Below are 14,221 nucleotides of genomic sequence, written 5' to 3' on the forward strand. Positions count from 1 at the left end.
ACATAAATTACAACTTAGCATCTTACGGCCTTTATAGTCTGTGATTGCAACTGAATAAAAATATAAATATTTACGTCTTCATCTGAACATTCTTCGATGCTTAATACATACTTGTTGTAATACTTACGTACGTAATTTTATTATTATATAAATGAACAAAATAAAGTCGTCAACAATAACATACAAATATACTCGATAACTAAATACATAATTGAGATTACTGTTGTGAATTTAAATTGAAAAAAAAAAAGTTTTGCTATTGTTGCGATAGAGTCGATCAATAGAAAAAAATACGATGGCAAATCTTCCTCCACGTAAGAAGTCCGCTTCTGGTAAAATATCTAAACAAGATACAAATCCTCTTCAAATACTACTGCAAATGGGATTTCCTAAAAAAAGAGCGTAAGTTTTTCTCAAACTTTTTTCACTTTTTATAACTTTGTATTATACAATATATTATGAATTAAAACTATTGTTTTATGTTCTAGTTATAGATACTTTGGGTAATAAGCGTCATTAAAATTATATAAAATAATTAATCTGATTTTTAGCTTGAAAGCTTTAGCTGCGACCGGAAATCGTAGCGTTCAATTAGCATCTGACTGGCTTCTTACGCATGTAAATGACGCTTACATCGACGCCGATGAACCTCGAGAATTCATATTTTATGCTATTCCAACTGGTCCTTTGTTTACCCAGCTTCATGATTTTTGGGAAAAATCTAAGCAAACTGGATGGAATGGAGCACACAACTTTCCACCCCATATAACACTCGTCCCATCTTTTAAGGTAATATTTATATTATATTTATTATTTAAAAATTTAGAAGGATGAGAGTGTCATAACAGCATATATAAATCAAGATAAAGAAAAACCATGAGAGGGTGTATGTATCCAATGAATTGTAGTCCATTTTATGACAACACAAAAAGCTCTCATTGTATTTGGTACATTTTTTATTCCTTAAAGTTACTCAGAGTTTAGTTTGATACCTTGGCTGCCTCGGTCTATAGGAGATAGTAAATATAGTTAGATTATAGGGTGTGTAAGATTTTAGACTAAAATAAAGTAATTTATTTTTCTTATGTGCAATGGGTACCTCTTTTGACTTTTGTGGGCGAGTTTGTTAAGGGTGCAACTGCCAAAAAACTCAGAAACCAAGTTTTTTTACCCTGGGCCTGGGCCTACTCCGAATCCGCTCTTGTTGTCAAACTTAAACTGTATATTTATAACAAACAATACTTACTGAAGTGGTACAAATCAATAATTAGAACATTACCACAGTAAAAAACATTATGTTAAATACTATTTTACAAATTTTGAAACATGCCATATCAAATATTTATGATCCACTAAGCTTAAAATCCGATATTCCATATTATTATATCAAATGAAGTTCTAGAAGCAAGCTAAACAACAATTGATTTTATATAAATTTTTATTACATTACAAGCAAAATCATAGGTAATAAGTTTACCTTGCTTGACTAAGTCTCATATAATAAAATCTGGATCTGCCTCTGTGTTAATAGTATAGTCTATAGTTATTCAAGAGTATTTTGTTTTATAGGCTGCTGATGATACATCCCTACAGTTAGCAAAAGCAGTCAAGCAGGTTGTAGAGAGTGTAGGGAAACCTCCTGTCTGTCCAATAAAATTAGAACCCTATATTTCACCAAACTTTATGGGTCTTTTCATATCAGAGGAGCATGAAGACTATTTAAAAAAAATTGCTTTACAATATGCCAAGCAGTTATCAGCTATCTGTAAGTATTTACATAGATTGATTAATTTTTTTGTTAGTACTTTTACTATAAAATCTACATATTTTTAATGGGTACTGAGGGTTCCATTATTATTTTATTAATATTTGGTGAAAGTAACTAAATAAAACAATATGAATCTTTTTGTGAACAATGAATGTATTGTGAGCAATGAATGCATTTTCAATTTGTGTTTATGTAGGTACTTATTTTTACTGACTAAAATAATTATTAACATCTATCTAATTTTCTATACAGTGGGTGTTAAGGTGGATATTAATGAGCAATCGAAAAATTGTATAAATCCCGAAGATCATTCTAATACATGTAAGATAAGTTCTATCACAATAAATGATTTATTTAGTATGGCAAGCAATTTTAGTTTTAATAAACATTATTTATTGACAGCCTGGCTTAAATATGATGAAGATATGCTTGATTTTTCTTTATGTCTGAGGTATTTAAGGTAACCTTGTTTTTTTATTTGTTTATATCACATTTATATATAGAATACAAAAACCATAAATAATATGATTGCTTATGCATGACTCACATATTAACAATAGCATATAAAAGCTTTATTATAATCATGTTTATTAGATACTACAATCGTGCCATTAATTTTATTTTAAAATGACTAAGTTAGGTAATTTTGTTTTTATTTTGTTTTTGTTCAGTGACAAATGTGGAGGCGCAGACGAAGTCGCTACACATAACATTGGCTTACCATTTTGACGTGACTGCATACGATGCTCTTAAGGCACTCGTTGATGAACTTGATCTGAGTCAAATGCAGACTCCGACTTGGGAGCTCCGTCTTTACTCGAGGGACCCACGGTTTACAAACCACCAGGTATGCTTTAATATTTTAAATTATAAGAAATGTTAGGGATATAGCACACATCAAAACGAGGTGAGAGTGTGCTTGCGGAAGCGTACTGTTTTTCGTATCAATAAGGCTGTAAGCGCCATTTTGTACACACTCTTGCAGCCGTTCATTACAAAGATACCAGTGAAAGCGAGACATAACACATGAAATCAATGATATTCTAATAAACAGATATGTTATACCCATACTAAACAACAGAAAAAAGTGTGCCGCGCCGGGGACCGTTTCTTTTACATTTCATTACAAGCAAAAAGGATAGCTTAATAAAAACAATAAGTAAAAGGGATAACTAGATGTTTAAATTACGCAAAACGTATTACTACATAATTATGATGTATTATAACGTATTACTGGCTTAAATATGATGAAAACGACTAAAGGCAAACGTCCCCATTAGGACGTTTTGTAGTCTTCACTTTTTGCGCGTTAATGAAATATCTGTTTACTAGAACATCATTGCATTAAATGTTGTCCTCAGCGGATTAAAGCAATTGATAATGACTTATTTATAATTTAAATTCATTCCATTATTTGAGTACAAACAACGAGAGAACATAGTGATCGAAATGTTTACATAATAACGGATCCTCGCAAAGTACCCTTTGTATCTGTCTTTGTTTTTCTTTTTTCGTATTCGAAGTAATAAACAAAAGTGTTTCTTCGTCGGAATTGTATTGTTTTATTGATCGAGCTGGGCTTTCTTGCTGGCTGTAAACTAGCTCGCCGATCGCCAGTGTGATAACTAGGTTAAACTGACCTGGGTATTGGTCAATTCGAAGGTCTGGTTTGACAAAAACATAAAAAAGGGTCCCTTGTTAAAAAATAAAAAGATATTTTTAGAAACGTTCTCACCTAACTGGCCGTAAAATATTTCCAAATTAAGAGTGTTGTTTAAAAAGTAATCAATATAGCAAATGTGAACGTGACTCCCATCTTTTTTGTCTTACTAGTGATCCGCCCCGGCTTCGCACGGGTGCAATGCTGATACTAAATATGCTACAGAATGTCTTGTAACCTTTGCAGTTTTTTTAATCATTGAACAAAATATAGTTTGCGATGTAAGCGCATAAAATGTGTTTCTTTAGGACATCACATCAGAAATTTTCAAAATTATCAGTGTTCCTTTACTAAATTGTGCATATGTTATACATATGAACCTTCCTCTAGAATCACTCAATCTATTTAAAAAATCCGCATCAAAATCTGTTGCGTAATTTGAAAGTATTAAGCGTTCATAGGGACAGACAGCGGTAAGCGACTTTGTTTTAGAGCTAGCGCGCACTGGTGATTTTTGTCACGGTAACTGTTTCGTCACTCTTGTCAAGTCCGTGAATATGTATGGAGTTGCGTGCTTGTTACGACGTGACAATTGGGTGACATTTGTGTACGCCGACCGGCGAACAAGCCCGTGACGAAACTGTCAGCGCCGTTACGTTTTTTCATAGCAATGCGCCCATTAGCGACAAATTTGTCACTCTCATCGTCAGTCTTTCGCCATTTGCGTTTTGACTGCCGACTTTGGCGCGCGTAAAATGGCGTTACCATCTATTCAAAAAGTAAACATTCGTAAAGACGATATAGATAATGATGTTCTAATAGAAGAAGTGGAAAAGAGACCAGTTCTTTATGATAAAATTGAAAGAGTATTCAGATATTCACGTGAAAATTAAAGCGTGGAAAGAAATTAGTACCCAGAATTCTCTTCGCTTTCTTTTCTCCCAAATCTCACGAGTTCACAGAGAACGACCGTCTCTTCGAAATTCATAATGGCAAATGACACTTGGATTTCGAAAATGTTTTGTCACTGTCTATTAATGAGCGCACTCCACTTTGGAAACGTGACGTGACAAACACTTTAAAGTCCACGTGACAAAAATCACCAGTGCGCGCAAGCTCTTATAGTGTGTAATGATGATTACGACTAAATCGTTGAACCGATAATTATATTATATATCGTTATAATGGCAAATTAATCACATGAAAATTATGTGGTGCTTGCCTGAGTTTTAAGGTACCATAATTGATTAAGATTCACCTGTATCAACTACTTTTTCTATAATATACATAGATGGGTCCATGGGCCACCTGATGGTAAGTGGTCACCATCATCCATAGACAATAGCGCTATAACACATAATAACCATTCTTTATATCGCCAAAGGGCCACCAACTTTTGGAACTAAGATGTTATGTTCTTTATGCCTTTGGTCACACTGGCTGACTCGTCCATTAAACCGGAACACAGTAATACTGGGTTTTACTGTTTGACGATAGAAAATCTAATGATAGGTGGTATCTATCCAAAAGGACTAGCACAAAGCCTTACAAGTCGGCTCATATTAATAACTATATGCTAAGCGGTTAATTGCTTAATGCAATTGTTTTCATTGACTTTTAGTAATGAAAGCAGAAAATGTGTCTGAGTCATTTTGCTTATGTTCAGTCTTCATAAAATATTCTATGAATAATAATCTAGTATAAAATAACAAATATCGTAATCCGTTTTCATAATCACATGTTCACACATGGGGCAAATTCGAAAGGTGATGGTTAAATAAAGTTATACAGTCGGAGTACAGATAAACAAATCTTAAATTTACGTATTTTTTATATGGTATAGGTTGCCGGACGAGCATATAAGCCACCTGATGGTCAGTGGTCACCATCACCCATAGACAATGACGCTGTATGAAGATGTTATGTCCCTTGTGCCTGTAGTTACACTGGCTCACTCACCCTTCAAAACGGAACACAACAATACTGAGTACTGTTATTTGGCGGTAGAATAACTGATGAGTATTCCCTGTAACCTTGCTATTATTTAAGCTATCGACCTATACTAGCACTTCTATTATATCAAATGTCGTTTATTTATGTTAGTTTTGTTGACTGTATACGTTATAGATACGTGCTTACATTCGAACGAGCGAGATAATGCTCGTCAGAGTGCATCCAAGTATCACGTATCAATAATAGCTAGTAACCAACAGTCCACCAAAAACTATCTCAGAAAACTTATCACAATTAATATCCCTGGGATAACATGAAACTTTAAAAAAGCAAAACATTAGACCAAGACTTTCTTTGATGGTAAATTTTATTAAAAATATAATATACTGTGAGGATTTTTGTATTCTTTGTTCTCGTAGTCACTGTCTCACTCGTCCTTCAAACCGAAACAAAACAACACTAAGTGTTGCGGTTTGGTTATGTTTAAAATATCCGATGAGTATTACCGACTCACTCAACAGGCTTGCATACCAACCACCTTCAGACATGGGTACAGACCTATGTCAATTTAACAGTTCATTCTGTCTTAAATTATCATCAATATCATTTTTGCACAAAGCATGGAATATGTTCCAAACCTCATAGGGAGAGGAGGCCTAGCCCAGCAGTGGGAAATTTACAGGCTGTTGTTGTTGTTATTGTGCACAAAGCCCTACCACCAAGTAAACAACGTGTGTTTTGAGAATTGAAACGTAGATAGAAAAAAGTATTATAACACATCATGTAAATCCTTCAGTTATGCTTGAGTACGATTACGATTACAAATTATTGCAAACATCACAGATTGACACTCTTGTAACTCTGTCCAATATAATGCTCTCAAAGATAAGTTGTACCTATAATATATTTAGATTTATTTTAATGTATACCACGTTATTTGTCAATTAACGTTATAATAACCCTGCCCTGCGCTTCAGATGTTGCCGGTACTAGGACTAATTATCTTAAAACGATATTACTATCATTATCACCCTCTTCTTATCTTCGTTACAATGCTATTTTTGGTGCGCCTATTATAAAACTGTAGGCATTAAAACATTAATTGACAAACGAATGTTTGCAGCTAAAGTTAATGCCAGATCTGCTTTGAATCATATGATGGCGGCTATGTATACTTGTATTATATTATGCTTACGTAACTGAGAAATTTAAATCACTTATCAAAAGTGCTGATTTATATTATCAGCGATACTAAAAAATAAGTAATAGTGACATTGCGTTTTGGCTGCAGAGATCCGTACATACGTCGTCATATGTTACACGTTTAAATGTTTTTTTCTTTTTTTTTACTTAATGTTGGTGTAGGTAGAAGAAAATTATCTAAATAAATTAATTTATCTGTATTATTTTTTGTTTTAAGAGCAACTAAAACAATAGATTGTTTTAGTGTATTGATATTATGTGCAGTTATGTTAAATAAATGTTTGGCTTACTGAGGTCATTATCATATCTGAAATGGTCGTTTCCTACATGGCCCGACACATTATATCATTTTGTTTACTATTTAACAATTTATGTATGATGATACGCGTTTGGAATTTTAAGATAAATCGTTCGCTAGTACATGTCCGAATGAAATGTTGAATTACATTGTGATAACTAACGATGTGAGTATCGTTGATGATAAACTTGTTCGATGGCCAGGTATATAAAGTTACCCAAAGCTACGTGCCGGAGGCCAGTGACGAACTGGAGTTGGTGCTCGGCGATTACGTTTACATCGAAGACAAGCAGTTCGACACATCGCTCGACGGCTGGGTTTACGGTACATCTTGGCTCACAGGTAAATATAATAACGCAAGGAGAATAATCCAAGGAGGATTATATCGGTCCCAATAGCAATCGTTGAATTATTTATATGGCAATATAATTAATTTTAACTACCGTTTCGACACAGTCAATAATGTCGTTAAAATTATCGAGTTTCCCCGCAAGACAATATTGCACGTGCATGCTTTGTGGATTCGTCGAATGTGTGGCGTCGAACTATTGTTTTCTCGCTCCTTACTTGAAGTTTCACGTCAACGATGAGAACAGCAGTGAGATGTTTTCGTTTTACGTTTTTGGGTGTCAAAGGTTTGTTTTTGTTTACAAACTACATATATTTTAGTTAATAGTTTTTGTATGAAGTGCAGTTCGTTATCGGATTTATATTACCGGCGTTACTCATTCGCGATAACAGTGGACTTGGTTTTGTGTGATGTAATATATTAATTTATTTACACAAGGGTTTACGTTTGTTATAAATAAAACCATTTTGTCTTTTTTTATATCGTGTGCATGTCTATCATAAAGTTAAAAGCTTTTGTCGTTTTGATTTTGAATTGAACTAAAAAAAGGTTAAGGTTATATAATATATGATGATATTGACTTTACGTCCAGCTAGTTAAGTCGACTATATTGGACGAATTTTGAAATTACTTTGACGATGTAAATACAATGTTAATTAAGATTTATGATTTACAATAAAAGCCACGTTTGAAGGTTATAAAAGTAATGTGGATAGCCATATCTTGAGTAAAGTAAAAATACATAAGGAAAAGCGTTACCATTTTATGTGAACATTTATGTATCATAAAAATATATATTACTCAATCATTTATTTTACTTAAATTATTACAAAAAATATCGTATAATATAAATATTAAAGCGCGTCTTTTCTAATCACCAAAGCAGTTTATAAATTGTCAAATATCGTCAACTGGAGTTTATTGGCATCACCTCCAGGTCTTAAACGGCGATAAGGGTGAAAAATAAACGATCATTACTTTATTCTTAACGGTCATTGATAGATAGCATCCGACATCGTAATAGATGACCAATCAACGTTTAATATTTTGTCAAGAGAGAATCTACCTTTGCTCATCATTTTAAAATTAGTCGGTTAATTGCTGTTATTGTTGCTGTTTCTATGCTATCATAATGAAAAAAAAGTAATCTTTAATATAAGCATAGATTTAGTATAAGACGATAATATAAAAAGACGTATGAAATGGTAAAATATAAATATAAATCGAACATATAATCGGTAAATGTTGAGTTTGCTCCGTGCGCAGGCGTCAGCGGATACCTGCCCGGAGTGTGTGCGCGCCGCACGCCCGACTCGGACGCTTGGACGCTACACCGCGCCATCTCTTTGACCACAAGCGGCAGTGAGTACTCTCTACATCTTATCACGTATAATATAATATATGAGACAACATCACATAAATTACTCTGATCCCAATGTAAGTAGCGGAAGCACTTGTGTTATGGAAATCAGAAGTAACGACGGTACCACAAACACCCAGACCCAAGACAACATAGAAAACTAATGGTAATCTACATCGACTAGGCTGGGAATCGAACCCAGGACCTCAGAGTGGCGTACCCATGAAAACCGGTGTACACACCACTCGACCACGGAGGTCGTCAATATCATATATCATCTGTACGTATCTATGTACAGATGAAATTCTGCCAACACTTGAACGCACACTAAAGCGTATATAACTCATTCTATAAAAGAGAAGTTAAGGTTTATTGTACGTTACTGTTCGTGTAATAATTATTAAGTCTGTTAATTGCTTTGTAACTCTGTATTTTTACTTAAGTCCCTCAAAATTTTACTGTTGTTCGTTTTTGGTAAATATGCATTCAAATTATACGGAGGTCGTTGTCGCCCGCGGATTCGCTCGCTTTTAAGGGATTGGTTGTCATAATGTCCATCCTTGGAGTTCGAGTTTGCTTCATAGCAAATTTCGTAAAATTCGGTCCATTAGTTTGGCAGTTAAAGAGCGACAGAAAGACAGACAGAGTTATTTTAACATTTATAATATTAGTCTCGATTTATAAGTTAAATAGTTTATCAGTCCCGATTGTTTGCGCAACCCCACTAGACTTTGTGTTTATTTAGAATATATATACAAACAAAAGATAAATATTAATATGTATATACATTAACGACTCGAATAATTTTTAAAGTATTATCAGCATCAGAAACAATTTCATTCTGCTCTCGTTATATTGTTCATTACGCTTAAAACAATATAATGCTTAAAGTTTGAATATTATCAATTTCAGATATGAGAACTAGTTGCTTTGTTAGTATTTTTATTTGTCAATTGTCGTTAAATGTTATAGGCGGTGATAGTAAGTCGGAATCGGATTCCAATACGGACGTGGAGATGGCGACGAGCTACCCGCACGAGGACGCTGACAAGCTGGCCTTGGAAAAGTCCGAAGAGGTGTACAAGACGTGGGAGACTTACTGGAAGGCGGCGACTCTCAACCAGACGGAGAACATCTTACAGCAAGGTGAGACGGCGAGGTTACCACCATCGCTTGGTCACATATTCTACCACCAAGCAGCGATGCTCATATTGTCTTGTTCCGATTTGAAGGCAGAAGAGCATCCTGCCACAAGGTACAATTTTCATGGGTCTATAAGCGATGGTGGTCTGTGGTCACATACATCAGATGTACCATTTAAAAATGAACAATGGGGGATATTAATTGTGCTTGTTATTTTTCAAATTAATTTGTTTATTGTGTAGTTTTTCACTAGGCTATAATTTCTTAGTAATCAATATGTTTTTTCTACTTCCATGATTTGCTAATAAGCTTCGATATATATGGACTAAAGACAGTTCTTAATTCATATAATTTTTTTCTTTACATTAAAATATAATGTTTCGATAACAGCTGTGTTGAAATTGAAGACGCCATTTTTTTTTTTTTGAGAATTAATTATTTTTGTTACATAGTATAAGACAAAGTCGCTTACCGCTGTTTGTTTTGTGTATGCTTATATATTTGAAATTATAATTGATTTTGATGCGGTTTTTTTTAAATAGATAGTAAAGCGAGAGGAAGGTTTTTTTATATAATACATAGACAATATATGTAGTACAGAAACAAGAAAAAATATGTAGTATATTTCGGGTTGCTAGTAATAAATATAGATTTGGTTAATTAGCGACCGCAGACGTCGCGTCAATTTCAATGTCAAAGTTGTTTGCACGTTTTGTGGTCGCAATACATTATACAGTTATATGTGCTTTGCATTCAATTGCGTTCAAATGTTATAAATAAATCCCCTTTCAGGTTCATCCGATAAAGATGGAAACGGTGTCACCAATAAAGAAAACGGTGATACAAACGCCACCGTCAACAGGGTAATGATTTTGTTATATTTGTTTAGCTTGTACGGATCTATTATTGTTATAAAAATATAACATCAAATTTTATATTATTTTGGCTTCTGCAGCTGGTCAGATGTGTCGAATGATTATTTAATGTACTTGTAATGCTTATTCACGTATATTAGTAACAATTCTTAAAAATATATTTACTAAAAATTCTATTTTGAAAGTTTTTTTTTTTTTATATTTTAGACTGAAGTGAAACAGACAAATGGCAGCTCGGGTAACGAGCGGCGCTGGCTGTTCGCCCTGCGCCACGGGGAGCGCGTCGACCTCACGTACGGCTCGTGGGTGCCGTACTGCTTCGACGAGGACGGCACCTACACCCGCAAGGACCTCAACATGCCCCTCACGCTGTCGGAACGGTGAGCCTCACTTTGTGGATTGACTTATAGGTTTGAAAATAGTAATAAAGCATATTCGTGCCAGTTAATGCTGAGTGATTTCCCTTTTTGTGGCATCGTACTGCTATGTAGGCAGCATTTTGTTTTTATTTATTTATGCCTCTTTTTAAAATCTTTCTTAGATATTATTTAATTGTATTGTTATTTTAAGTTTTTGTTTTTTTTTTTGTTGTATTGATTATGTCACTGATGTAACAAAACGATGCTTACAAATAAAAATTCTTTCTTCTTCTTCTTCATATATATATTGAAATATAAATATTACTTACATGGTTTTTGATGATTTGGTGCATGATTTTTTAATTTCAATATAGAAGAATGATGAAGATTGACCAAATCTATACATATTTACTACATTATATTAAAATCGAATTTTATTTTATTGGAGTTGGCTCCTACGAGAACTTTAAATCATCATTTTACAGAGTTGTATTAAAAGTGATGTAACCGACGGTTCAGAATGTGAATACTAATAAAAAGAACGTTAAAGCTCAGTGGGTACTGTGTGTCCGGCAGGGCGGGCGGCGCGGAATCGTACCGGCGCGACACGCCGCTGACGCGCGTGGGCGAGCTGCAGGCGCACCTCGTGGGCGAGGGCCTGCGCGCCGCCGGCGTGCGCCTGCAGCGCGTGTACGCCTCCGCCGCGCTGCGCGCCGTGCAGACCGCGCACCACGTGCTGCAGGGTACGCGCCCCGCGCCCCGCGCCCACCGCCCCCCGCGCCCCGCCCGCCCCGCCTAACGCCCGTGTGTGTGTGTGTGTGCCCGCAGGTCTGCAGGCCGACCCCTCCGTGAAGGTGCGAGTGGAGCCCGGCTTGTTCGAGTTCAAGCTGTGGCACGCGTCCAAGGGGCTGGGGCCGTTTATGACGCCGCTGGAGTTGCATAAGGCCGGTTACGCTGTTGACCTCGAGTGAGTATATATACTATATGTACTTGCTCACCCATATTGATTTTATTGATATATTCCAAGAACTTTATTTTATATTTATTATTTTTTCCAGCTATAAGCCATACATAGAGTTGGACATAAACACCACGGAAACGATGCAAGAGTTTTACGAGCGGAACGAATATGTCATTCAATCTGTGGCTAAGGACAAAGAGCAAGAAGGTACTTATTATTGGATAAAAATATAAATATGCTATTTTAGGTTGTTTATTTAATATTAAATTCAAATGTTATTTTGAATATAAAAGCCTTTTTTCTTATTCAATGCCAAAAATGTAACACTTCAACGCGACAATAACACGGACCAGAGAAGAACGCCGAACGAAGAAATATTTATCATACAGTATATAAATATAATTTTGCTAACAACATTTCAACATTCATTTTAAAAAAGGGTGATGTTTTTTTTATATCATATTTATGTTCCTCAGGTGATAATATCATGTTTGTGGGTCACGCGACGACATTGGATATAATGGTGACGGCGCTGAAGCGTCTCAAAGTGGATAGGAAGGAATTCCCCCCCTACCAGCTAGGCAACTTCCTGGCGCGCGTGCCGTACTGCGCGCTGGGCGCCATGCGCGACCGCCCGCTGCAGGTGACGTCACCGCCCTGCCCGCCCTCCATCAACTCCAGCTCGGGCCGGTTTGACTGGAAGCTGCTGATGGATGTCGAGAGTGAAATTGAATAAAACAGTCAATAATTGCTTTCGATTCTAAAATTTTTAAATTCGGAAATGATTCCATCTTTTTTTTTTTTTTAAAATAGCTTATCAATTTGCCATTTATATAAGACGTAAATTTTAAGGCCCTGAAAAATTAAAAAATATTTTCCTAGTTTTCTCTGAGGAATAGCCATTTAAGGGAAGGTAGCGAAATTGCTCAATTAATGCTTAAACAAAATAAGACAACAAAACAAGCAATATATACAAAAAAAAAAATACGAGGCTGTACTTTTCGCGTATTAAAATGATGAAGAGGAATATGAATAAAAACAGAGTGTGTTACTCAATATAAGTTAATAATTGTTAAAATCTCATAAATATTTGATCATTAAAATAATTACTATAACAAATCCATATAGAAACTTATAAGACTGCATTAAAGTTTATATTTTGTCATAATTAAAATTATAATTTCATTAAATGTATCCAGCAAAATTTTGTTAGTTCGTGATATATGTTAAGTTGTATTAACACTCATATGATGTATTTTATGTTTACAACGTAAGTAATTATCTGTTTAACTGTTAAAATTTTCATTCAACATTGAGTATGTGTTAAGTATAGAGCATATAATACTACAGTTATTTCAATAAATATTGGTAATTTGTTTTCAATAATTATTTTATAATATACGAAGTATGAGAGAAAAGACTTTAATTATTTAATCTGATAACATTCAGCTGTATCAAATGTGCGAAAATGTTTACTCTTTCTTTTTTCTTTAGTTAAGTAAAATATAATTTTAAATAGTTTGTAATTTTTTATAACTACCTCATAATTGAAGTTGGCGCTACTTTTGTTGGGAATTTCATATAAATTTTGTCAATCCTACAAGATTTCGTATCTAACGTAACGTTAGAAAGCGACAGCTTTAGTCCTGTCAAATTGAGATTCATTAGAAATTATGAACATCAGAAGTGGCGCCATATATTTTCTTATTTTTGTTTTTTTTTTTTAATGTAATTGTGTTCATTGTCATACAAAAACATATCTTTGATCAGTAATGTCAATTTAAAAAAAAATTACAATTTTCAAAGTATTCTTCTGATTTTTTAAAAGATTTTATGTGCTGTTTTTTTAGTTACTTCATGTTTCATAATCTTATGGTATTATTATATAAAACGCTATGTGATGAATAAATACAATAATTGTGAGTGATATGTTAGATATATTTTAATAAAAAATAATATTTTGTACTATACGTTTTTTTTATTTCTTTACTTTTAAAAAGTACAGTTATTATAGTCTAAGGCACAATAATGGGTCTTAATTATAAAAAAAATTGAAAAATCAATTTTACCAGTTCGTATATTTAAACAAGAAAAGACCGAATCACCAAAGTTTACGAATTCTTAGACCACATGATTTATTTAACCCACGCTTAGGGATTATGGCTTGTAATGAATAAAATACTTCTGAAATTGGGTTTTTACTAGGTAACGCTAGTGAAATATATGAATATGAACAACAGTAGGAGGCACTAATTTCAAGTACTGTAGACATCAAAAGATGAAAATATGTTC

General features: G+C 34.2%; 1 protein-coding gene across 3 annotated transcripts; it reads left to right on the forward strand.

The window, feature by feature from the left end:
• Nucleotides 1-56: 56 nt before the first annotated feature.
• On the forward strand, nt 57-12,892 carry LOC124538433 (ecdysteroid-phosphate phosphatase). Of its 3 annotated transcripts, XM_047115495.1 has the most exons (14): nt 57-402; nt 552-789; nt 1,570-1,765; nt 2,021-2,089; nt 2,440-2,615; nt 7,086-7,224; nt 8,498-8,593; nt 9,564-9,737; nt 10,527-10,597; nt 10,817-10,989; nt 11,545-11,711; nt 11,797-11,935; nt 12,027-12,136; nt 12,406-12,892. In XM_047115495.1, the coding sequence occupies exons 1-14, from the start codon at nt 296-298 to the stop codon at nt 12,663-12,665; spliced, it is 2,115 nt and encodes a 704-aa protein (XP_046971451.1). In that variant the 5' UTR covers nt 57-295; the 3' UTR covers nt 12,666-12,892. The 3 variants fall into 3 exon arrangements, with proteins under 3 accessions (XP_046971451.1, XP_046971452.1, XP_046971453.1); XM_047115496.1 differs by lacking the exon at nt 2,021-2,089 and having other exon boundaries at nt 58-402; XM_047115497.1 differs by lacking the exons at nt 57-402; nt 552-789; nt 1,570-1,765; nt 2,021-2,089 and adding an exon at nt 2,210-2,228.
• The last annotated feature ends 1,329 nt before the right edge of the window (nt 12,893-14,221 follow it).

The sequence above is a fragment of the Vanessa cardui genome, chromosome 20 (assembly GCF_905220365.1).
Source record: "Vanessa cardui chromosome 20, ilVanCard2.1, whole genome shotgun sequence".
Lineage (NCBI taxonomy): Eukaryota > Metazoa > Arthropoda > Insecta > Lepidoptera > Nymphalidae > Vanessa > Vanessa cardui.